Source organism: Tamandua tetradactyla, chromosome 7, assembly GCF_023851605.1.
Source record: "Tamandua tetradactyla isolate mTamTet1 chromosome 7, mTamTet1.pri, whole genome shotgun sequence".
Classification (NCBI taxonomy): Eukaryota; Metazoa; Chordata; class Mammalia; order Pilosa; family Myrmecophagidae; genus Tamandua; species Tamandua tetradactyla.
This window is the reverse complement of record NC_135333.1, coordinates 1,315,502-1,340,976: the sequence shown is the minus strand read 5'-3', so window position 1 is coordinate 1,340,976 and position 25,475 is coordinate 1,315,502. Positions and strand designations below refer to the sequence as shown.

Genomic DNA, 25,475 nt, shown 5'->3' with positions numbered 1-25,475 from the left:
CCAGGCCCTGCACCTAGCCATGTAACTCACCCCGCCCCATGCCCCACATACTGCCCTAGGCCCATCTCGTAAATACAAAACCTTAGACTACTAAGGGAAACTAACTTTCAAAGTAACCATATCAAGATAATTACATGCCTTGAAGACAAGAGAAGATCACACAGCATATGAAGATATAGCCCAGCCTAATGACCAAATTGAAACCCCTGAGGAGACACAGACTATGGAACAACTAATCAAAGATGCTTATACAGTTCTACTCAATAAATCCAATGGGTCTGCTAATGGCATAAAGGAAATCGAGAAGACAGCAGAAGAGCAAAACTAAGAATTTGAAAGAATAAAAAGAAAAACAGCAGATATCAATGAGATTAAAGATGCTGCAGACAAAGAATATACTAGAGAAACATAGCAGCAGATCTGAAGAGGAAGAATAAGCAAACTAGAGGTCAGGACAATTGATTTTGAATGCACAAAAGAACAAATGGCAAAAAAGACGGAAATATTTTTACTGGCTCTCATGGAAAGGATGGACAACACAAAGAGCACAAATATAAGAATCATCAGCATCCCAGAAGAAAACAGTAAAGGGCTAGGAAGATTCATTAAGGAGATAATGGGGGAAAACTTCCCAACCCTTGTAAAATACATAATTACGTTAAATCAAAGAAGTCCAACAAACCCCAAATAGAATAAAAACCAAAACAAGTCTACTCCAAGACACATAATAATCAGTCTGACAAATGCTGAAAAGAAGCAGAAAATCCTGAAAGTGGCAAGAGAAAAGCAACCTACTACATACAAGGGAAACCACATAAGGCTGAGTTCCAACTACTCGACTGGCACTATGGAGGCAAGAAGGCACTGGTATGGTATGTTTCAGATACTGAAAGAGAAGAACTTCCAGCCAAGAATTCTGTACGCAGCCAAATGATCCTTCAAAACTGAGGGAGAGATTAAAATTTTCACAGTCAAACAAATGCTGAAGTGTGGACAACCAAAGCTATAGGCTGAGCCCTCAGTCTTGGGGTTTGTTCACATGAAACTTAACCCCACAAAGGATAGGTCAAGTCTACTTAAAATTTAGGCCTAAGAGTCACCCCCAAGAGATCCTCTTTTGTTGCTCAGATGTGGCCTCTCTCTCCAGCCAATATGATGAGCAGTCTCACCACCCTCCCCCTCTCTGCATGGGACATGACTCCCAGGGGTGTGGACCTTCCTGGCAACGTGGGACAAAGATCCTGGAATGAGCTGAGACTCAGCATCAAAGGACTGAGAAAAACCCTAGAATGAGCTGAGAATTAACATCAAGGGATTGAGAGAACCTTCTCGACCAAAAGGGGGAAGAGTAAAATGAGACAAAGTGTCAATGGCTGAGAGATTCCAAACAGAGTCGAGAGGTTATCCTGGAGGTTATTCTTACGCATTAAGTAGATATCACCTTGTTGTTCAAGATGTAGTGGAGAGGCTGGAGGGAATTGCCTGAAAATGTAGTGCTGTGTTCCAGTAGCCATGTTTCTTGATGATGATTGAACAATGATATAGCTTTCACAATGAGAGTCTGTGAATGTGAAAACCTTATGTCTGATGCTTCTTTTAGCTACTATATCAACAGAAGAGTAGAACATATGGAATAAAAATAAATAATAGGGGGAACAAATGTTAAAATAAATTCAGTTTGAAATAGTGGTAAATGAAAGCGAGGGGTAAGGGGTATGGTACGTATAGTTTTTTTTCTCTAGTATCATTTTATTTCTTTTTCTGCTGTCTTTTTATTTCTTTTTCTAAATCGATGCAAATGTACTAAGAAATGATGAATATGCAACTATGTGATGATATTAGGAATTACTGATTGTATATGTAGAATGGAATGATATCTAAATGGTTTGTTTGTTAATTTTTTTTAATTAATAAAAAAAGTTTAAAAACAAACAAACAAACAAACAAATGCTGAGAGAAATTTGCCAACAAGAGACTGGCCCTACAAGAAATACTAAAGGGAGTTCTGTTGGCTGAAAAAAGAAGACAGGAGAAAGAGGTCTGGAGGAGGGAATGGAACTGAAGAGTACCAGTAAGGGTAACTTAGAGGACAAAAAGAGAAAGAGGGAAAATAATATATAGATCTGACAAATAAAATCCAAAGGATTAGATGTCAAATTCAAGAAATGCCTTTACAATAATAACTGGGAATGTTAACAAATTAAATTCACCAATTAAAAGATACAGATAAACAAAGTGGATTAAGAATTATAATCCATCTATATGCTGCTTAGAAGAGACTCATCTTAGAACCAAGGGTAAAAATAGACTAAAAGTGAAAGGATGGAAAGGATGGAAAGCTGTAACTAAAAGAAAGCAGGGGTAGCTATACGAATATCAGACAAAATAGACTTTAAATGTAAAGAAGTCATAAGAGACAAAGAGGGACATTACATATTAATAAAAAAGACAATTTACCAAGAAAAAGCAACAATCATGTTTAGGCTCCCAGTAAGGAAGCTCCAAAGTACATGAGGCAAATACTGGTAAAACTGAAGAGAGTGATAGACATATCAACAATAATAGTGGGAAACTTCAATACACCACTCTCCTCTATAGACAGAACAACCAGACAGAGGAGCAAGGAAATTAGAACTTAATCTGATAAATGAATTAGACCTAACAGACCTATATAGATCATTACACCCCAAAACACCAGGATATACATTCTTCTCTAGTGCTCATGGAATGTTCTCCAGGATAGAACATATGCTGGGACACAAAAGTCTTTATAAATTTATAAAGATTGATATTACTCAAAGCACCTTCTCTGATCACAGTGGAATGAAGGCAGAAATCAATAAGCACCAAAGAACCAGAACTTTAACAAATACATAGAGATTAAATAATGCACTCAAACGACCAGTGGGTCAAAGAAGAAATTTTAAGAGAAATCAGTAACTATCTGGAGATGAATGAAAATGAGAATACAACCTATCAAAACATAGGGGATGCGGCAAAGGCAGTGCTGAGGGGGAAATTTATTGCCCTATATGTCTATATTACAGAACAAGAAAGAGCAAAAATCAAGGACTTACCTGCTCACCTAGAGGAACTAGAGAAAGAACAGCAAACTACCCCAAAGCAAACAGAAGAAGAGAAATAACAAAGATTAAAGCAGAATTAAATGAATTGGAGAACAAAAGAACAACAGACTCAATAAAACCAAAAGTTGGCTCTTTGAGAAAATCAATAAAATCGATGTACTCATAGCTAGGCTGACAAAGAAAATAAGAGAGGATGCAAAGATACAAAATCAGAAATGAGAGGAGAGTCATTAAAACAGGCCCTGAAGAAATTTAAAAAATTACGAGAATACTATGAGCAACTATCCACCAGCAAACTAGACAATTCAAATGAAATGGACAAATTCCTAGAAACACATGAACAAGCTACACTGACTTGAAAAGAAACAAATCTCAACAAACCAATCACAAGTAAAGAGACTGAATCAGTCATCAAAAATCTTCCTACAAAGTCGTCTTACAAAATTAGAATACAGTATGATGAAGTTTCAGAATTAGAGGTTTTATAGCTATCTAACTTACTTTTTATAGGGAAAAGTAAAATGAGTATGAAGCAAAAGCCCTCAAAAAGTTCACCTGTGGTGCCTATCTATAAAATGCCGGTGGCTATCAGACATTATATTTTCAAGTGTATCTAAGATCATTATTTAAGTTACCTTTGGGATGTGTTTAATTAAAGTTACTTCAAAAATGAGATGGTCATTTCTGTTTCAAGGAAATTAGGTTTCATGCTATACTGCAGAGAAAGTTCAAGGACATCTGGCCCAAAACACTGAAAAGCATTTTTGGTCACATGTAGGTAAAAGGATGTTTAAACAAGTTATGTTTCAACTAGATGAAAAGGACATCCGCTATTTTCAGTGAATAATTCCCAAGGTGAAAAATTCCAACCTACTGCCATATTCCATCAAACAATGCCTTCCCCTTCTGCTTTTGCTTTGGATGAAATCCAAATAAAACTATTTACAAAATCAGCTGCCAGTAAGAGAGAAGTCTGTAGGCTGCTTTTATGTAATTTTTATTTTTCTTCTTGTTCCCCTATTAGAACATATACAGAGAAACCCAACTAAAGGCTTCTGATTATTTTTACCTATTTTTAATTTAAGTAATGCATCTCCAATCCAACAGTCTATGAGATACCATATATAAAAAGACTAGGAGGCAGAGCTGTTTTCCTTTCAGAATTGTACTAAATTTGAACAGAACTGTATCCCTAAAATATATGAGGGTACCTGCCTTCTGATACAGTTACTGATGGTGATTCAATGAAATAGTAAGGAAGTATTCTTTGTTAAAATTAATCTGTGATGTCCTGGAATTTTCAGCATACCATAATTAAAATAATGTGGCTCTAATCCCAATGAACTTTTCTTCTCTCCTATGCTAAGACAAATTATTTAGGAATGCATTTTGAATATGGCATTTAATGGACTTCTGTTTGCTTTTTATTACGTACAGTGTTTGAAAGCAAGTATATTTATATAAAATGTCCACAACAGGCAAATCTACAGACAAAAAGAAAATTAGTGGTTACCAAGAGATGGTGGAAAAGGGGGTTTGGGTGAAAAGAGGAGTAATTTCTAATGTATGGGCTTTTTGGATGATGAAAACATTCTAAAATTAATTGTGGTGATTACTGCATAACTGAAAATATGCTAAAAACCATCAAATTGTATCCTTTAAATGGGTGAACTGAATGATGTATGAATTACATGTATATAAAGCTGTTATATTTTTAAAAAACACACCATAATCAAAGATAAACAGAAAAAACAGGTTTCATTATAAACTTCAATTTTTTTTTTATGTCTCAATTTTCTCTCTAGGCTTTTAATGCTTAAAAAAAAAATTTGTTTACTATATGACCCAGCAATTTCACTGCTAGCTATATATACAAGAGAACTGAAAATTTAAGGCCACACAAAAACTTGAAAATGAATGTTCACAGCAGGATTATTCATTATACTCAAAAACTGTAAAGAATCCAAATATCCATCAACTGACGAGTGGAAAAATTAAATGTGGTATATCCACATCCTATTCAGCTATAAAAAGGAATGAAGTAGTGACACATGCGAACACATAAATGAACCTTGAAAACATTATGCTATGTGAAAAAATCCATACACAAAAGATCACATATTATATGATTCTATTTATATGTGATGTCTAGGATACTCAAAAATCACAGAGTCAGAAGGTAGTAAAGTAGGTGCTGGGGTTAAGGGAAAGATGGTATAACCGCTGACAGGTAAGAGTTTCTTTTTATGGTGATGAAAATGTTCTGGAATAAAGATAATGGTGATAGCTGTACAATCTTGTGAATATACTAAAAACCAGTAAATTGCCCAATTTAAAAAGGTCAATTTTATGGCATCATGAATTATATTTCAATTAAAAAATTGTATTTGAAATACTACCACTTGAATTTTTCCACAGGTTATCTTCATCAGATCATTGAAATCAGATCTACCTTTGATTCCTGGGCCACTCTGCTAAATAAAAAATCTACCTTCAAATACATGAAATATATATGTTTTAATACATGAAGTGTACATCACAAATTATCTATATGCCTTAGCTTTGTGAGTAAGTACAATTATACTAACAATAGTAAAATTTCCATGCAATTCAACCAATCTGAATTTTGTCTGAGGACTTTTACTCTGGCATTGAAGACTACGTAGAGCTGATTAGTATATTACTTGATTTTTTCCCCAAATTGAAAATCAACTTTAGAATTTAGAACACTATTTAGAGATTAATTCTGCTAAATTCCAAGAGAGATGGGAATAATATGTTAACTGTTATGTGTCAAACAAAATAAGAAATGCTTTCCATAAACCTATTTCATTGAATTTTTAAAACAATTCCATAAGGTAGTTATTACTGTACTAAAGCCGAAATTCAAACAGTTATTTTGTTCCAGGGTTACAATAAAAGACTACCTAAGCAAACATATAAGCCCGGTTCTATCTGATGACAAAACCTCTTTCTACTACATCTCACTGAATAAACTTTATCTGTTAAAATCAGATCTTCTAAATCCACGAGAGATGACTCTTCTAATACCAAAGGATCACATTCTGTCCCTATCCAGCTTAATCCCTACAGTAATTCCTTAAACGACCCTTGTCAGCACTTTCAACTGCCTTGTCCTTCAGGATGACATTCAAAATATTCTTAACAGGATTATAAATTATTACTTAAATTAACATAAACCCAGTTTTTAAATATATTATTTTATTCTCTTACTATAGTAAACTACATTATAAATTAGCTTACCAAGGTATAGCATAAATTATTCATCAACTCCTGCTAATTCTTGAATCATTCCTTGACTCTGTGTGTGTGTGCGTGCGTGCGTGCGTGCATGCGTATGGTTCAGGAATCAAACTGGGGTATTCTGCATGAAAGGTAGAATTCTACCACTCAACTACCCGTGCACGCAGATTCCTTGACTTTTAAATACTGTTGGAACAGCTTTTGTATGATGATGCCCTTATCTGAGACATGATTTGATTTTAGGACCAACATCAAACTCTTCCCATGACACTCTCCATTGAAATGATAGTCATCAGATAACTGGGGATCTTGCTGATGTAAGGAATTCACAGGACTGCCCCATCTCAGTTTTCAACTCTCCTCACCTCCCTCAAATCTCTGTTCCTCACTCATCATCCTCTCTCCCCCAACTGGGGAAAAGGAAAGGAGTTTTGTGCTGTCACTTGTTGGGGTTGTGTGCCATCCTTTGGTCATTCGACATGACAAAGAGTAGAATTCCATTCCCTAGACCTCTTGCCAATAAGCAAAGACAGCCACTCCCCTCTCCATTAGGGGTTATGTTTCAAATATAGCAAAGCTCCCTGAAACTCACTCAAGAGACTACTACTCCAAATAGAAGGAATGTGTGCTCTATATCAAACATCCACTTACATCCCTGGCCTCAAGTAGCCTGTCCAGAAACTATTTGCTTCTCTTCTGGACAGGGTTTTCTTCTGGAAGTTTACAGAACAGTTCTACAGCTCAGATGTGCAATTAAAGCTTCTCATCTCATCTTACCCCTGGACTTAAGAACTCAAAAGCCAATACCACAGCTCCCCTTCCCGCCCCCCACCCCCCAAAAAAACAGTAACATCAGCAGATTGCCTACCTCTAGCTTCACTGCACAAGCCAAAATGTATGTAGATACAGAAATGTATTTTTAGTTTAACAACAAAATGGTCCTGGTAGTACATCAAGCTTAGAATCTTGTTCTGCTTCTTCCATTGTCTTCCTGCTGCCAATATCTAGGGAATCCTAACCATGAATTAACCCAACATTCTACCTCATTCATCTCTATTTCTGTTCAGAAAAGATCACATTTATTGATCAGGTAAACTTTCAAAGATGCTTAACAATACTACTAAATGTTCCTCATTAAGTTCTCTACCTATAAGCAATGCATTTTTGAATCTCCAGCCTTCTGTCAACCCCGAATGACCTCTCCCCTTCATTCCCCATTCTTAGTGAGTGTGAGGTTCCTCCATTGCCCACCTCCATACTACCTTCCTCCCTCTCAGAAGTGATCCTCCTCTCCTATGAGGCTTCTCAGCTAAGTTCTAGATCCCATCCTGTCTTGTTTCCTCAGGGATTCTATTCTATCAAACATTCTATGCTTTTTTCCTATATCTTCAACTTCTTTTCCCTTAGTCAAGGTTCCACACTCTACACTCACTCTACACTCTCCTTGAACAATCATATCCACGTCTATAACTTTAATTTTTTTTTTTTTTTATAACTTTAATTTTTAAGTTGATGACTGCAAGGCTGTAACTTTAGATTAGACTTGTATCCTGAGCTCTCTAGACACATATCCAAATCTACTCCTACTTTCTGTTTTCTTTTCACAACAAATGACATCCCCACTCATCAAGGTGGACAAACCAGAAAACTAAACATTTTCCTAAGACTATTCTTCTTCCCCTATACTTTAAAAAAAAACTCCTGAAAGCATGCCCTTCCCTCTCCATCCCCACTGCGAATACCACATTAGGCCCTATTTATTTCACATTTAGAATGACCACCAGAATCTTCTTACCCACCTCCCTGTCTCTAGCCTGCCTCCAAATAAAATGAAATGGTGTAACGGAAAGCAGAGATTTAAATTAAAAATGTTATAGGTTCAAAAGCCAATTTAGTCCCTTACTAGCTGTGTGAACTGACATAATTTTACTAACTTTTCTGCATCTCAATTTCCTCATTTGTAAAGTACAGCTATTTACACCTACACTATGATTTATATAGACTAATATAGCAGCTTCTGATACAAGTCTCAGTAACTAAACTGAGATGAGAAAAATTAAAATGAGAATACCCATCATAAATTTTTGTTAAACAATATTTTTTAACATTTTAAAAAAAGTTCTTTTTTTTGTTTGCTTTTCAGTGGATTAGTTCACAATTGAAAGAAGCCACTATTCTAAAATGTCTACCTGGAAGATTCTAAGATACCTTTTAGTTAGCTAAGAAGTAATCGTGAACTATGTTAAAGGAATACTATTGTTATCTATTACAGCATGATAAAATAAAATGGTATTTGTCAAGGAATAAGGACCTCTTTCACTTGATGCAGTATTTCCAAGACTGAATTAGAAGCTGTCTCTTCTCTCCCATGTTGCCTATTTAGTCCCATCTTTATCAAGTGACAGACCTCAGCTCAAAGAGTAATATTCTGCAACAGGATTTTAGGAAAGCACTAGTAATGCCCACATAAAAGAGAAACTGGGCTAAACAATCTGCATATACTTGGGTAATCTAAGTAGTGTGTATCACATGTTAGACAGAATGCCCACAAACTGAGCTTTCAAAACCCAGAAAATATCTATACAGAGATTTTTTTCTCATGGTTGTAGTATTTACCGCAGAAGTTTGCAATATGAAAGATATACTTATTAGGTTGCGGTTAAAATAGTCATGAAAAATGTTTACTGAACCACATCACATTTAAATACAAATGCAAACTATTTCTATTTAACTTTCATCTATACACAAAATTAAAGGAAGGAAACAAATAAAAAGAAGAAACAAACAAAAAAAAATAAAGGAAGGATAAAAGTCTTTAATCATATATAGGATCTATAATCTTTCAGAAAAACCCTCTGGCTTTGGAGAAAAGTTATAGTATATAGCACTAGATATTAGCTATTGGAAAGCAAGCATGATCTAGCAGAAAATAGTGTCAGAGTAGATAAAATGAATCAGCTCCCAGTTCCAATATCATCATCAAGCTAATTTACAAAATAGACATAGGACTATAATGTCCTCAAACTACTCTTTCAGTTGTAAAATGATTTTCAAGTTAGTCCACTGGTGCTTTCAGCAAAATTAAAATCTGTTCAGAAAAAATTTTAAAACCCATCAACATGTATATACCTGGATCGTCCACCAACCCTAAAAAGATATCAAATTACCATTTTGGGCAGAGAAAAATTAACCATCATCAAACCCATTTCATCTCCCCCTGGCACACACAGAGCCTAGGTTTCCCACTACCTCTTGCAATAGATGTGGTCAATAATAAAGTGTGGGCAGAAGTTACGACCTATGCCACTTCCAGGGCTGGACCATTAATACCTACTTTCTGTTCTCACAATACGCCGGGAGGATGCTGATGCCCTCGTTGATCACGGAAACCATGTATTGATAATAACTGAGCCACTCAAATACTAAATGAGGCAAAGCAAGGGCACATGCCTACACACACTCAAATCACCAATGCAAAACTATAAGTGAGAAAGAAACGATTTCTCTTTCATTAAGTCACTGAGATTTCATGGTTTATTCATTTGTCTCAGCATTTATCTTTACCTAATGACATTTCTGGTACTTCTCTTCTAATCTCAGTCATATACAGATAAGTTCAATTCTTCAGCTATATCTTTCCCTTTGCTAAATTCTTCTTACTGTTACTCCAAAGGCTTACAAATCTTCATATTCTAGAGTATTTTTTCATTGAGCCTTCTCCGCTTTACTAATATGCTGAATCTTTATCAAATCTCTCTATACTAGCTTACTGATATAAAATAAGCTTTAGAACTTTCCTAAAAATTAACACTGATTTTATTCCTACTATTATGTATAAGTAATAACCTGTGGAAACATGTTTTCTTTTGGAAGAATCTGAAAACAGTAAAATAAAAACCTGCAAAAGCAAATTATCAGACAAAGGATGTGGTTGAATAAAAAAGAAACACTCTTTAAAAATACTTTTGTTCTTAATTCAACAACCATTTATTGAAGCTCTATTAAATATTTGAGATACAGCAATAAAAGGGGAAAAAAAACGCCTAGTAAAGATTTATAAAGCCTATATTCTAGTGGGAGGAGAAGGAGACAATGAAGAAATATAAAACTACTTAGTATGTTAGAAGGTGTTAGATATTACGGGGAAAGCAGAGCAAAGGCCATACTACTACAAGCTAGTACTTGTAGGTTTTTTTAAGGAAAACCTTAGTACAGTGCATGTTAACAGAATTCAAACGAAGGGTGTGGATGGAGGTAAGGCAAGGGAAAAGCTTCCCAGAGGGGTTAGTGTCTAAAGCCAAAAGGTTAATTAAACCCATATGGTAAGAATACAATAGTACATACTGGTTCTACCACTTACTAGTTAATGACCTTGGGCAAGCTGCTTAATTTCTCTGAGCCTCAATTTCCCCACTTGTGAAGTAGTTAATTATAATATCCATGATTTAGGGATACTGAAAAGATCAAATGAGGTCATGAATATAAAGAAAGGTGGCCTAAAAAATATCTTGAGTCATACAAACACCAACTTTATTGATATTCTTGCATAGAGAATTAAACTATTATTTAGGTTTGGATTTAAGTTTTGTACACCAAAATGCCTCAAAAAGTAATGATAATTTTTATCATTAACAATGATAAAAAGTAAACTAAAAAAATACATATTTTTTCCTTGAGACAGAGATATAGAATCCTGCTACTCTCCCCCAACTGTTAATTCTTTAAACAAGGAAAAAAAAAAATACATGATAGGGCACAAAAGTTTTTTGTTTTTTTTTTTAGTGACTCATTTCAAGTAACTATGTATGCATTCCCTTGTTCGACCACCCCTTGGGACAATCTGCAATCTACACTGATAAGAAGTGTGCAGAAAACAGACCAAACTTTTGGTTGTTATTCAATTATTAGCAGATTACTCAATGTTTGCACTCACACCAAGTATCCATAAGGGAAATGCTCTGCGTGCCATTAGCACTATTCTTAATGAGGAAAAGCAAAGAACTCCTTTAATTCGTTGCCAGAATTGTTTTATCTTCAAGTCAAAAGAACAACTATTTGGAGTAACACCAAAACAAGCATTTAACAATTATAAGCAGCACGCTATTCATAAGCATCATATTGTTATTGCTTCTCTAATTATAAATAATCTTATGTTATCAAATAAAATATCTGTCAGCAAAATTTTAAGTCCCAGAAACAACCTTACTTGAAGGCTTTATCCATTCACTTTATGCATATAATCTTTACTGCTTCAATTTAAAGAACATTTTATCTTAAAAGATTTCTTACAGCAGAGTGAGATCGTTTTTAAAACTCACAAATCATAAACAAAGACCTAAAATAGATTATGATACTTATAATAATCCTTAATGATACACAGTGAAATGGGAAAAACTGAAAAAAGATTACTCCCATTTTATTAATGTCTTATCAAAATTCTTTCCAAGAAAGCAGAGCTTCCCTGATTTAAGGGACACCACCCTAACTCCATGAAATGTCCTTTTACCCACTCTACCCGTGCCCTCTATAAGCCGACACAGCTTCCCAGGTTTCTCTGAGTATCACCACCTACATGGTCCCCACCCTCAACTCAAAACTCTTTCCTTATACTTGACTCTCATGAACTAAAACTGGCTTACAAAATAAGAGTTCCTGGGCCAATTACAACAATCTAATATGTTCCTCCCGACATCTGGTAGCTTTAAATTGAAGAACTTTTAGCATTAGTAGGGCCTAACCATGAACTAATAGTGAATTATGAAGTTTAATATAAACATAAAAAACATGGCAACACATGTCACAGATGGAACACAAACATTGTGAGGAAAATACAAGTTTTAAGCACAGATTGAAGCCAAATGTGAAAATCATTGTGGCCATCTTTTATATTACATTGCCATATATCTTTGTAAGACAGGCTTACTACATGACAGGATGGAAAATTATAAAGATTATGGAAGTTACTCAAACTTGTGCCTTTAATTTTCCGAGTTACGTGGATACTCAGAAGTCGTATAGTGAAATTTTTGTTTCCCTTCTTGCGGCAAGACATTTAGATTGTACTGCTTCATCAGATCAAGGACTTCTAGAAACCGAGAAACCCAACTTGCTCCTCTGCCAATCCCACTGCCCAGCATGCCTCAAGATTATTCATGCATACCTATTTCTATAGAGCAGGACCATTGTGCTGATTTGAAACTGCTACTGGACCCCATGCACTTTTAGTCCAACATTGTGGGTGCAGACTTATTATATGGGCGGGATCTTTTGATGTGGTTGTTTCCATGGAGATGTGACCCACCCAACTGTGGGTGAGGCCTTTTGATTAGGCTGTTACATGCAGATGGTGATCCCACCCCTTCAAGGTGGGTCTTAATCCACTTACTGGAATCCTTTAAGAGAGGGACATTTTAGAGAGGACACAGATGCTTGGAGATGCAGACAGAAACACCCGGGGAGATGCTACACAAGGACCCACAGTAACTGAAAGAGCCAGAACCTGGAGAGAAAGTCACAGGAATCAGCAGCCAGGAGTGAAGGACATCACCAAATACCTTCCCATGTGACAAGAGAAACCCTGGACATGATCGGCCTTTCTTGAGTGAAGGTATCCTCTTGATGATGCCTTAATTTGGACATTTTCATGGCCTTAGAACTGTAAATCTGTAACCTAACAAATCCCTTGTAAAAGCCAATCCATTTCTGATATATTGCATTCGGCAGCATTAGCAAACCAAAACAACACTTGTGACTGAAACATTTTCCAGCTATTGATGTATCTGTTTTATATTTTCTCTCTATTGGGTTACATGGGTGTACATATGTAAACTTTCATTGAGCTCTGTACACTTAAAAGATTTATGTAACTTTCTGTATGTAAAAAGATTTATGTAACTTGCTTTTTTTTTTTGAGGCGGGTCCATGGTCTGGGAATATAACTGGCTTTTTAAAACAAGAAATAACAGTGTTGAGTTCTTAGTTCCTTTTTCCAGAGCAGTTCTTTGTGTCAGGAGGTCATATCAATAATACTTTTCTTCAGGGCAGTTTTTGTGATGAAAATGGGTGTCATGTTGAGTGAAAAGAGCTATGTTATTCATGTCATTAATATACCATTCATATCATTAACTAATTCATATTAATCTGTCAAAATTCTTTAGTGAGAATTTCTCTTGTTGTTGCTACTTGGCTTGCAAGTCAGATGTTAGTGGCATCTTCTATCTTCTATTTGACATCTTGATCTATCTATCTGTCTGTCTATCTATCTATCTGTCTATTTTTTTTTAACATGGGCAGGCACTGGCACTCGAACCCAAGTCTTCAGCATGGCAGGTGAGAACTCTGCCTGCTGAGCCACCATGGCCTTCCCGATCTCTTGATATTTTTATATGCCTGTTTCAGTGGAGGTGGAGTGGGGAAGAGGTAAGCTGGGGCCTTTTATCTCCTTAGGTTAGTTTTGCCTGTTCTTGAACTTTACTAAAATAGAATTATACTTATTTTGTCCAATATAATATAAATGAGATTCATATTGCTGCTGCATATGCTCATTGGTTTTTTTATTGCTATATAGTATTTCATTGTATAATTACACCACAATTTATCCATCCTACTGTTGATGAACATTTAAATCATTTTTTTAGCTTTAGGATATTATGACCATAGCTGCTAGGAGCTTTCCTGCAAATGCTTTTTAGAGGACACAAGTCTCACTTCTCTTGGGTACATACCTAGAATGGGAATGCTAGAAAATACGGTACACACATGGTTAGGTGAAATATACTACCAAATAGTTTTTTAAAGTGGTATTATCAGTCTTTATAATTCAGCCATATTGGGGTTATGTGAACAGTATCTCACTGTGCCTTTACTTTGTATTACTCTAGTGAATAATGATATTGAGCAACTTTTCATATGCCCACTGACCATTTGGACATTTTTACTGTGACATTTTTAATAGTTTTTTTGTAAACTTTTAAAATTATTTGTCTTCCTGTTGGTTTATAGCAGTTCTTTATATATTTTAGATATGAGTCCTTTATCCATTAATGTATTTAAATGTGTTCTCTCAGATTTCAGCTTGCCTATTCACTTTCTTAATGTCTTCTGGAACAGAATTTCTTAATTTAAATGAAATTCAACTGATCAACTTTTCCTTTAACAGTTATTTTTTCTGTATGTCCTTGATATATGTACACTAGAAAAGCCATGTTTTAATCCTAATCCCATTTTGTAAAGGCAGCCGTTTCTTCTAATTTCTATTCAGCACTGTATGCTTGAAACTTTAATTAGATTATCTCCCTGGAGATGTGACTCAATCAAGAGTGGTTATTAAACTGGGTTAGGTGGAGACGTCTCCACCCATTCTAGGTGGGTCTTGATTGGTTTTACTGAAATCCTTTAAAACAAGAAGCTCTTGGGAAAAGGCTAGAGAACAATGAGAGAGAAAGCCACGAGAATCTGAGAGAGCAGAGAATACTGCAGCACCATGAAGCAGAGAGTCCACCAGCAGCTACTTTTGGAGATGAAGAAGGACAACACCTCTTGGGTACCTGGAGAGGAAGCTAGCAGATGACGCCATGCTCCCCATGTGCTCTTCCAGCCAAGAGGGAAACCCTGACTGTGTTCACCATGTGCCTTTTCACTTGAGAGAGAAACCCTGAATTTCATCAGCCTTCTTGAATCAAGGTATCTTTCTACAGACTTGCTTTACTTGGGACATTTCATGGCCTAAAAACATAATAAATCCCCCTTTTTAAAAGCCTTCCATTTCTGGTATATTGCACTCCAGCAGCTAATAAACTAGAACAGTCCTTTATCACAAGGTCATGAAGATATTCTCAAACGTTTTCTTCTAGAGACTTGGGTTGTTTAAGCTTTTGCCTGGCTCTTCTTTCCACCAACATTTCTGACCTTTCCCAACCTGTCAAATGTGCTGCGTATGAGATTGTACCATCTGACAAACTGAATTCATTAAATCATTTTTATTATGTCTGCTATTACTTAAAAGCCAAATAAACCTCTAATATTAACTAACAAATTATGATGATGGGAACGTATCTCCTATGGAAATACGCTATAAAGACTCTTTAAAGAACTGTTTATCAATTCAGTATCCAAGAACACATCCCCAGCTTTAACTGATGGATGTACGTATTTTCTCTAACTGATATTAAAAGATACTTCAACACACTATAGTTTGGCATTTCTAAGAAACAAAAATATTTCTGAAATTATAAATGTTTAAACTAAAACTAGACATATATAGAGAGCAGATACCAAATGAACTCATTTCCCACTGCTGAACTTATCTGAGCTCAATGGTATCGGCTATTTAACAGAAATGAACACAAAACTTTCACATAGTTCCATAAGTATGAATCAAGCTTTTACTTTGTCTTTCTGTAATAATTCTTAGAACATTTCTGAATTATAGAGTGGAAGGAACTACATTAAGAAAAGGATGAAGAAGAAAAAACCAAGCACTTTAAACATTTATTCAACAAATATGACAATGAATGATGCCCACTAAGATACAATGCCCTTGAATCTTTTTAAATAAACATATAAAACCTATTATTATCCTAAAACTTCCAGATATGAAGTCACACTATAAGAGGTTTGGATTCACTTGGCTTAAGTAATACATTCTCTATCATGAACCTCCTGAAACTAAAACTTGGAGCCACCAATGAGATAAACCTGTAGATGGAAATTAGATATGCCCTGTCTGAACACACCCTACACATTCAAGAATAAAGTTCATTTTATTAAGTCTGTTTTCTCAATTGCATTATTAAAATTGATCAGTATCTATTATGGCACACTATTATAAAAATAAAGTCAACTGAATAATTTTTGGACTATCTTCATTTTACCACTAAAAATTCTCAAGCTTTAAAAGCTAATAGGTGGCGGGCCGCGGTGGCTCAGCGGGCAAGAGTGCTTGCCTGCCGTGCCGGAGGACCCCGGTTCGATTCCCGGCCCCAGCCCATGTAACAAACAAACAAACAAACAAAATATAATAAAAACAAGAAAATGTTTAAAAATGTTTCCCTTTCTTCCTCCCTTCCTTCCTTCTCTGTCTTTCCTTCCTTTCCTCCCTCTCTCTTTAAAAAAAAAAAAAAAAAAAAAGCTAATAGGTGATATGGTATTTCAACAGGTGTCAAATTTCACCCAAGTCACACATAAATCATTATAAGCAAACCAAACCTATTCTTACCTGTAGTAATGGCTCGATGAAACTGATGCATATCTTCTCCAGATAGCTCCTGAGCTACCTGCAGTATCTTTTGTCTGACACCATCCAACTTAATTTCTGATTCAGTCAATATTTCTTCCATATCAGGAGCACTATAATCAAGACACCATCAGTCAGACATTATGATAGTTAAATTCTGAAATAATCATAACATTAGTCTTAAGAGTACTAAATAAATATTATATGTATGTGGATACTTCTAACTCAAAACTACAATTACATTTATTAAGGATATGTAAAAACATTAAAACTGCTGTACCATTATCATGTGAAAAATGTATACAAAATTGTATAAATATACAATCACAACTATAAGAAAAATATATGCATAAAATATGACATCTTAGGGCAATATATAAGATTCAACAAGGGTTCCATGCACTAGAGTAACTTTCCAGAAATCTACAATCTCCAGATGAGTCCCTGGTCCAGATAAGTCCTGAAACCTATTGCGCCCAGCCTTTCCAGAACATCAGATAGTTCTGTCTCCCTACCCCATATTAGTGACAGACCCTTCTAATACGAAAAATTTAGAATGTCCATAGTCCAAACACTCCTAAAGAGAGGGATGATTAAGATCAAAGGTGATAGTGGAGTTATACAGTGAAGATAGGATTTAACAAATGAATCTGAATGCTGAATCATTAAACTGATATCTCTTTTAGTCTCCAGTATCTTAGAGCAGCTATAAGTAAAAATCTAAAATTGTGGAACTATAACCTATTTCAAATTCTGAAATAGGTTCTACAACTAATTGTGGTGCTGCACTTTGAAATTTATTGTTTTTTGTATACATGTTATCTTTCACAAAATAAAAAAGGAATTAAAAAAAAAGCCTACTGTGATGATAAAAAAAATATTTAAGCCTTCTAGACTCCTGTATTCTGGAGCAGCTAGAAGGAAAAAAGACTCAGAGGATCGCACAGCAGACCATGACAAACTCTGGGGTATCCTATAACTACTTGTTGAAGAGTGCTTTGGAAGCTATTGCTTTATTTCTTTGCTTTGTATATATGTTATAATATACAATAAAAGAAAGCTAAAAAAAAAAATGACATCCCGGGACTTCTGCTTTCAGTTAGGAATCATGAACCATGTTTATTCTCCTGCCTTCAACAATCAAAAAGAAAATAAACAATGGTTTTCAAACATTTGACAACTGGCAACATTGACTGGGATACCTGAGAGAGAGGGAAGAAAATGACATAAACCCTAGAATTATATCATCTTATTGTCTGGAGAGAGTTTCTACGAGGCAATGCAGGGGCAGGGAACCTAGGTGGAGCCCAGGAGTCTCCATCCATCTCCATGAATCGAGATGGATTTGGGAAATCACAGAGGTCAAGATAGCTAAACACTGCTGGGCAGAGTAACAAAGAAAAAGCTGTACAGAGAGCTCCAGAGATCTGCAGAGATCAAGTCTTCAGCTAAGACCTGATCAGTGCAGGCATGCGAGGAAATTACCCAAGGCTGGGGGAAAATTCCACCTAAAGCCTGGAAGGCAAAACAATTTCCACAGCACACAAAACGACAGAAGTAGTGACTGTTTCCATCAATCTGAGTGGAAAAACCTTGTAAAAACATGAGGAATCAGGTAAAGTAGTCAGAGAGTACTGCCTGCAGTGAGGGGGAAAGGTAAGAAGGAACAACCTCAAACTAGAAGGGTTTTAGTCCCATCTAACAAATCTTTTAAAGTACACCACTAAAACATTAGTTTCCAAGTAGCTTAATTGAGACATAAGACAAACACAAAAAATATTTTTTAAAAATACAGTTAACATCCAATATTAGACAAGGTAAAATCAACACGTTCGGCATCGCATCAAAAATTACCAGGAAGAACCCATTCCAGGGTGCCCTGCCCTTCACAAAGAAAAGAGAACTCTCCCCGGGGCTCCCGCCGGCTTCTCCGGGATCGGTTGCGTTACCGCACTGGACGCCTCGCGGCGCCCGTCTCCGCCACTCTGGATTAGAGGATCTGAACCCAACTCCCTTTCCATCCGCCAAGGGCAACAGAGGCCATGGCCCGTCCCTTCGGAACGGCGCTCGCCCATCTCTCAGGACCGACTGACCCATGTTCAACTGCTGTTCACATGGAACCCTTCTCCACTTCGGCCTTCAAAGTTTTCGAATATTTGCTACTACCACCAAGATCTGCGGCGGCTCCACCTGGGCCCGTGCCCCAGGCTTCAAGGCTCACCACAGGGACCCTCCTACTCGTCGCGGCATAGCGTCCGCGGGGTGCTGGGGGATCCAGGCGGCGAGAGTGGGGACGCCCCCCCACCCCACCCCACCTGTCCCGTTCCCATCCCGACTCCCGGCGACGACCGGGTATGGGCCTGACGCTCCAGCACCATCCATTTTCAGGGCTATGATCCGGCAGGTGAGTTGTTACACACTCCTTAGTGGGTTCCAACTTACATGGCCACCATAAAATTCAGAAATGAATAGCACAATACTATCTAACTGTAATACAATAATGTGAGAACACTGAATAAGGCTGAATGTGAGAACGATAGAGGGAGGAGGGCTGGGAGCACAAATGAAATCAGAAGGAAAGACAGAGATAAAGACTGAGATGGTAAAATCTAGGAATTCCTAGAGTATATAATGATAGTGACTAAATATGAAAAGTTTAAAATGTTTCTACATGAGGAAGAACAAAGGAATGTCATTAATGCAGGGTGTTGAAAATAGATGGTAATTAATATTTTAAAACTTTAACCTATGTGTGAGACTAAAGCAAAAAATGTTTATTTGATACAAAATTTATATTTTGACTAGCGCATCTCCTAATAAAAAAAAAATTACCAGAAAGAACAAATTGGAGGACTTATACTACCTAACCTGGAGATTTATTATAAAGCTATAGTTACCAAGACAGAATGGTATTGGTGTCAGGATACAAAATTAAACCATGGAACAGAATAAAGTCCCAGGGACATACAGATGCCCAATTTTTACTAAAGTGTGAATATAAGTAAAATTGTGACAACTATTTCCATATGCTAAAGAACATACAAGAAAACATAAACCCCTTAAAGATAGACATAGAAAATACAAAAGATCAAAACTGAGTTTGTAGACAGGTAAAAAACACTGAGATAAAAACACAGTGGGACTCCGGGAAGATGGCAGAATAGGATAGGCTGAGTTCACCCCTGCTACATGGAACTACTAGAGAAGTGACAGAAATACGACCAGGACAGCAGTTCTAGGGTGCAAGTGACCAGAGAGGGACTTCTACACTATATAGGGAGGTCCTGGATGAAAAAGCGGAAAAATTGGGATGGAGAGAACAGGGTAAGTGTGCTTGGTCCTGACTTCCCCTGGGGCAAGCTACAGTGCACAGGAAGACTCAGGTTCCAAAGGAGCAGGGTGCTCCTATACTCCTGCAGGCCTCCACAGCTAGACTGGGAGACCTTCCCTCTCAGCTCTGCAGTGAGAAGCTACTAGGGCAACCCAGAAGCTAGCAGACATGGTGTGCCTGCACAAAGAGAACTTACAGCAAGTACACAGGGTCTGCCCCCAACAAAAGGGAGGCTACTGTGAGCACCTGGTTTTTGGCAGAGACTGGGGGCCCTCCTTTATGAAGGAAGGGGAAACACAGAATGGAGCTGGTCTGACTACTGATCTTGCTACCACGTCCGTTTCCACAAGGAGACCTGGGGCCCTCAGGCATAGACGGGCAGAGAAGAGTGGCCAAGGAAGCAAGCCAAGCCACACCACACCACCAAGCTTTTTAGGGTTGACTGAGGGCAGAGGCAGTTGAAATACTCAGTCCCACAGTACAAGGTCATTCCAAGCGGGAACCTGGTGACCACTATACCAACTGGGTCCACAAGCAGATTCTCTGCCAAAGTGTATACTGCCTAGCCCCCAGCCCTGGGGTTGGTACGTTTCAACGTGTACCTAGACAAGCAGCCTTGACTAGAATTGCACTGGGTCTCCATCCTCCTCAGCCAGCTGCCGCAGTCAGGGAGAGGTGGGCGTAAGGGAAGTAGTGGCACAAGAGTGCCATCTGCTAGGAAGATGCAAAAAGCACAGTCTGGCAAACTGCCTACTGGCCTAGCTTTCAACAAGGTCTGGGCCTTGGTTTGGGAGGGAATCAGTGACAAACCAAAAACAAAAGGAGACCTTCAACACAAACCCAAGAAAATATAAAACCTTAGACAAGAAAGGGAAATCAACTTTTAAAACAACCTTATAAAGATAACCAAATGCCTCAAAGCCAACCAAAAAATCACAAAGCCCATGAAGATGTACACATATATGGCCCAGCAAATGACCAAATTAAAACCCGAGGGGGTAACAACCAAACAGTTCATGCAAATCTTCTAATCTTTAATACACTGGCTAATGACATAAAGGATATCAAGAAAGCACTAGAAGAGCATAAACAAGAATTTGAAAGGAAAACAGATAATCTCAGAGATGAAAGAGTGTAGACAAAATTAAAAATATAGGAGAGACACGCAACAGTAGATTGAAAGAAGGAGAAGAAAGAATAAGCAAACTAGAGGACAGGGCAACTGAATTCGAACACACAAAAGAACAAATAGCAAAAAAAAAAAATGGAAAAACTGGAATTGGACAACATGAAGCACACAAATATAAGAATCATCAGTCTCCCAGAAGGAGAAGAGTAAAGGACTACAAAGATTTGATGAGCAGATAATGGGAGAAAACTTCCCAACCCTTACAAAGGACATAAATATACAAATCAAAGAAGCCCAACAAACTCCAAATAGAATAAATCCAAATAGGCCCACTCCAAGACACATACTGATCAGACTCTCAAATGCTGAAGAGAAGCAGAAAGTCTGGAAACCAGCAAGAGAAAAGCAATTCATCAGATGCAAGGGAAGCCACATAGACTAAATTCAGACTACTTAACAGCACCATGGAGGCAAAAAGGCAGTGTTATGATATATTTAAGATGCTGAAAAAAAAAGACTTAGAGCGAAGAATTCTTTATCCAGTAAAGCTGTCTTTCAAAAGTGAAGGAGAGAATAAAATCTTCAAAGACAAAGAAAGACTGACAGAAGTAGTCAACAAGAGACCTGCCCTATAAGAAATACTAAAGGGAGCCCTGTCAGCTGACATCAGAGGGATGTCTAGAGGAGAGCACAGAATTGAAGAGTATCAGGGTAACTCAAAGGATAAAAAAAGAAAGATGGAAAAGAGTATACAGATCTGACAAATAAAGCCAAAGAATAAGATGGTAGATTCAAGAACTGCCTTTACAATAATAACTCTGAATGTTAACAGACTAAGTTCACCAATTATAAGAAACAGATTGGCAGAATGGATTTTAAAGTATGATCCATCTATATGCTGCTTAGAAGAGACTTATCTTAGACCCAAGGATACACATATTGAAAGTGAGAGAATGGATAAAAACGTTCTATGCAAGCTGTAAACAAAAGAAAGCATGAATAGCTATGCTAATACCAGAAAAAACAGATTTTAAATGTAAAGATATAAGAGACAAGAAAAGATACCACATATTAATAAAAGGGACAATTTACCAAGAAAAACAAACAATAAAAAATATTTATGTTCCCAGTCAAGGAACTTCAAGGTACATGAGGCAAACACTAGTAAAACTGAAGTGACTCAACAGACATTTCAACAATAAAAGTAGGAGACTTCATGACTCTTCTCTATAGATAGGAAACAGATGAATGTTGTTTGTCTTACTGCGTATCAATAAGGAAATACAGAACCTAAACAATGTAATAAATGGATTAGACTTAACAGACATATATAGATCAATTTACCCCAAAAACCCAGGATATACATTCTTCTCAGTGCTCATGGAATAGTCTCCATGATAGATCATATGCTGGGGCACAAAACAGGTCTTAATACATTCTAAAAGATTAAAATTATTCAAAGCATTTTCTCTTATCACAACGGAAGGAAGCTGGAAATCAATAACCAGCAAATAACTAGAAGTTTCACAAATATATGGAGATTAAATAACACACTTGATGTGTCAAAGAAGAAACTGTAAGAGAAATCAGTAAATATCTGGAGATGAATGAAAATGAGAACACAACATATCAGAACTTATGGGTTGTGGGAAAGGCAGTGTTGATAGGGAAATTTTTTGCACTAAATGCCCATATTAAAAAACAAGAAAAAGAAAAAAATCGAGGACTTAACTGCTTACCTGAAGGAGCTAACCCCAAAGTAAATAGAAGAGAAATAACAAAAATTAAACAAAAATAAATGAATCAGAGCACAAAAACCACAGAAAGAATCAATGAAACCAAAAGTTGGTTCTTTGAGAAAATCAATAAAATTGACGGACCCCTAGGTAGGCTGACAAAGAAAATAAGAGAGAGGATGCAAATAAATACAGAAGTAAGAGGGTGGACCCTGAAAAAATAAAAAAATCATGAGAATACTATGAACTATCTGCCAACAAATTAGACAACTTCAATGAAATGGACAAATTCCTAGACACATACAAACTACACTGACTCAAGATTGTTAGACCTCAACAAACCAATCACAAGTACAAAGATTCAATCAGTCATCAAAGACCTTCCTACAAAAAAAATCCCAGGCCCAGATGGCTTCATGGGGGAATTTTACCAAACATTATAAGAAGAACCAACAGGAATTTTGCTCAAATTCCTCCCCAAAATTGAGGAAAAAGTAATACTACTATCTCATTTTTTGAAGCTAACACCACTTTAATACCTAAGTAGACCCTCCTAAATGTGGGGGGAAAAAGGCACCATACAAGCCGGCCAAGAAAACAAGAACTGAAAAATTCTCCTCTGTTAAACAAAACCTAAGCTAGAGGTCCAGATAAAGCTGAACTGAATGTCAAAGAACAGATAGACAACAAATTCATCCACCAAGAAAACCCTAGGTAAAAGAAGTGAAAACAATCTCCAGAATAAACTAATTAAGGTAATTAAATGCCTAGACGCCAGCAAAAATAACAAATCACACTAGGAAAATCAAAAATATGGCCCAGTCAAAGGAACAAACCAACAATTCAAATGAGCTACAGGAGCTGAAACAATTAATTCAGAATATACGAACAGATACGGAAAACCTCATCAAAAACCAAATCAATGAATTAAGGGAGGATATAAATAAGGCAAGGAATGAAAAAAAGAAGAAATCAAAAGTCTAAAAAAACAAATCACAGAACTTATGGGAATGAAAGGCACAGTAGAGGAGATGAAAAAAACAATGGAAACCTACAATGGTAGATTTTGAGAGGCAGAACATAGGATTTGTGAACTGGAGGACAAACATCTGAAATCTGACAAGAAAAAGAAAATATAGGGGAAAACATGGAAAAATATGAGCAGGGACTCAGAGAACTGAAGGACAATATGAAGCGCACGAATATACGTGTTGTGGGTGTCCGAGAAGGAGAAGAGAAGGGAAAAGGAGGAGAAAAACTAATGGAGGAAATTATCACTGAAAATTTCCCAACTCTTAGGAAAGACTTAAAATTACAGATCCAAGAACTGCAGCGCACCCCAAAGAGAATAGATCCAAATAGGCGCTCTACAAGACATTTACTAATCAGAATGCCAGAGGTCAAAGAGAAAGAATCTTGAAAGCAGCAAGAGAAAAGCAATCCATCACATACAAGGGAAGCCCAATAAGACTATGCATAGATTTCTCAGCAGAAACCATGGGGTGAGAAGACAGTGGGATGATATATTTAAATTATTAAAAGAGAAAAACTGCCAACCAAGAATTGTCCAGAAAAATTGTCCTTAAATGAGGGAGAAATTAAAACATTTTCAGACAAAAAATCACTGAGAGAATTTGTGACCAAGAGACCAGTTCTGCAAGAAATACTAAAGGAAGCACTAGAGACAGATATGAAAAGACAGACGAGAGAGGTTTGGAGAAGAGTGTAGAAAGGAACACTATGAGTAAAGGTAAAAAGAAGGAAAATTAGATATGACATATAAAATCCAGAAGGCAAAATAGTAGAAGAAAGTACTACCCATGCAGTAATAACACTAAATGTTAATGGATTAAACTCCCCAATCAAAAGACATACACTGGCAGAATGAATTAAAAAACAGGACCCATCTATATGCTATCTCTACTCAAAGGACATGAGGGCAAGGACACAAACGGACATTTGCACACCAATGTTTATAGCAGCATTATTTACAATTACCGAGAGATGGAAACAGCCAAAATTTCCATCAACAGACGGGTGGCTAAACAAACTGTGGCATATACATACGATGGAATTTATGCAACTGTAAGACAGAATAAAGTTATGAAGTGTGTAACAACATGGATGGACCTTAAGGACATTATGCTGAGTGAGATTAGCCAAAAACAAAAGGACAAATACTGTATGGTCTCACTGATATGAACTGACATTAGTGAATAAACTTGGAATATTTCGTTGGTGACAGAGACCATCAGGAGATAGAAATAGGGTAAGATATTGGGTAATTGGAGCTGAAGGGATACAGATTGTGCAACAGGACTGAATATAAAAAACTCAGAAATGGACAGCACAATACTACCTAACTGTAATACAATTACGTTAAAACCCTGAATGAAGCTGAATGTGAGAATGATAGAGGGAGGAGGGCTGAGGGCATAAATGAAATCACAAAGAAAAATAGATGATAAAGATTGAGATAGTATCATCTAGGAATGCCTAGAGTGTATAATGATAGTGACTAAATGTACAAATTTAAAAAATGTTTTTGCATGAGGAAGAACAAAGGAATGTCATTACTGCAGGGTGCTGAAAATTGGTGGGAATTAATATTTTAAAATTTCAACTTATATGTGAGACTAAAACAAAAAATGTTTATTTGGTACCAAATTTATATTTTGACTAGTACATGTCCTAA

The 25,475-nt window shown here is 36.6% G+C and overlaps 1 protein-coding gene across 1 annotated transcript in view; it reads right to left on the bottom strand.

The window, feature by feature from the left end:
• The window catches only part of TSNAX (translin associated factor X), a 57,640-nt gene that overhangs the window by 13,660 nt on the left and 18,505 nt on the right, over positions 1 to 25,475 (bottom strand). The window contains exon 4 of the mRNA XM_077168343.1: positions 16,567 to 16,697. Coding sequence (XP_077024458.1) covers positions 16,567 to 16,697 — 131 coding nt within the window. The remainder of the gene's footprint in view (positions 1 to 16,566; positions 16,698 to 25,475) is intronic.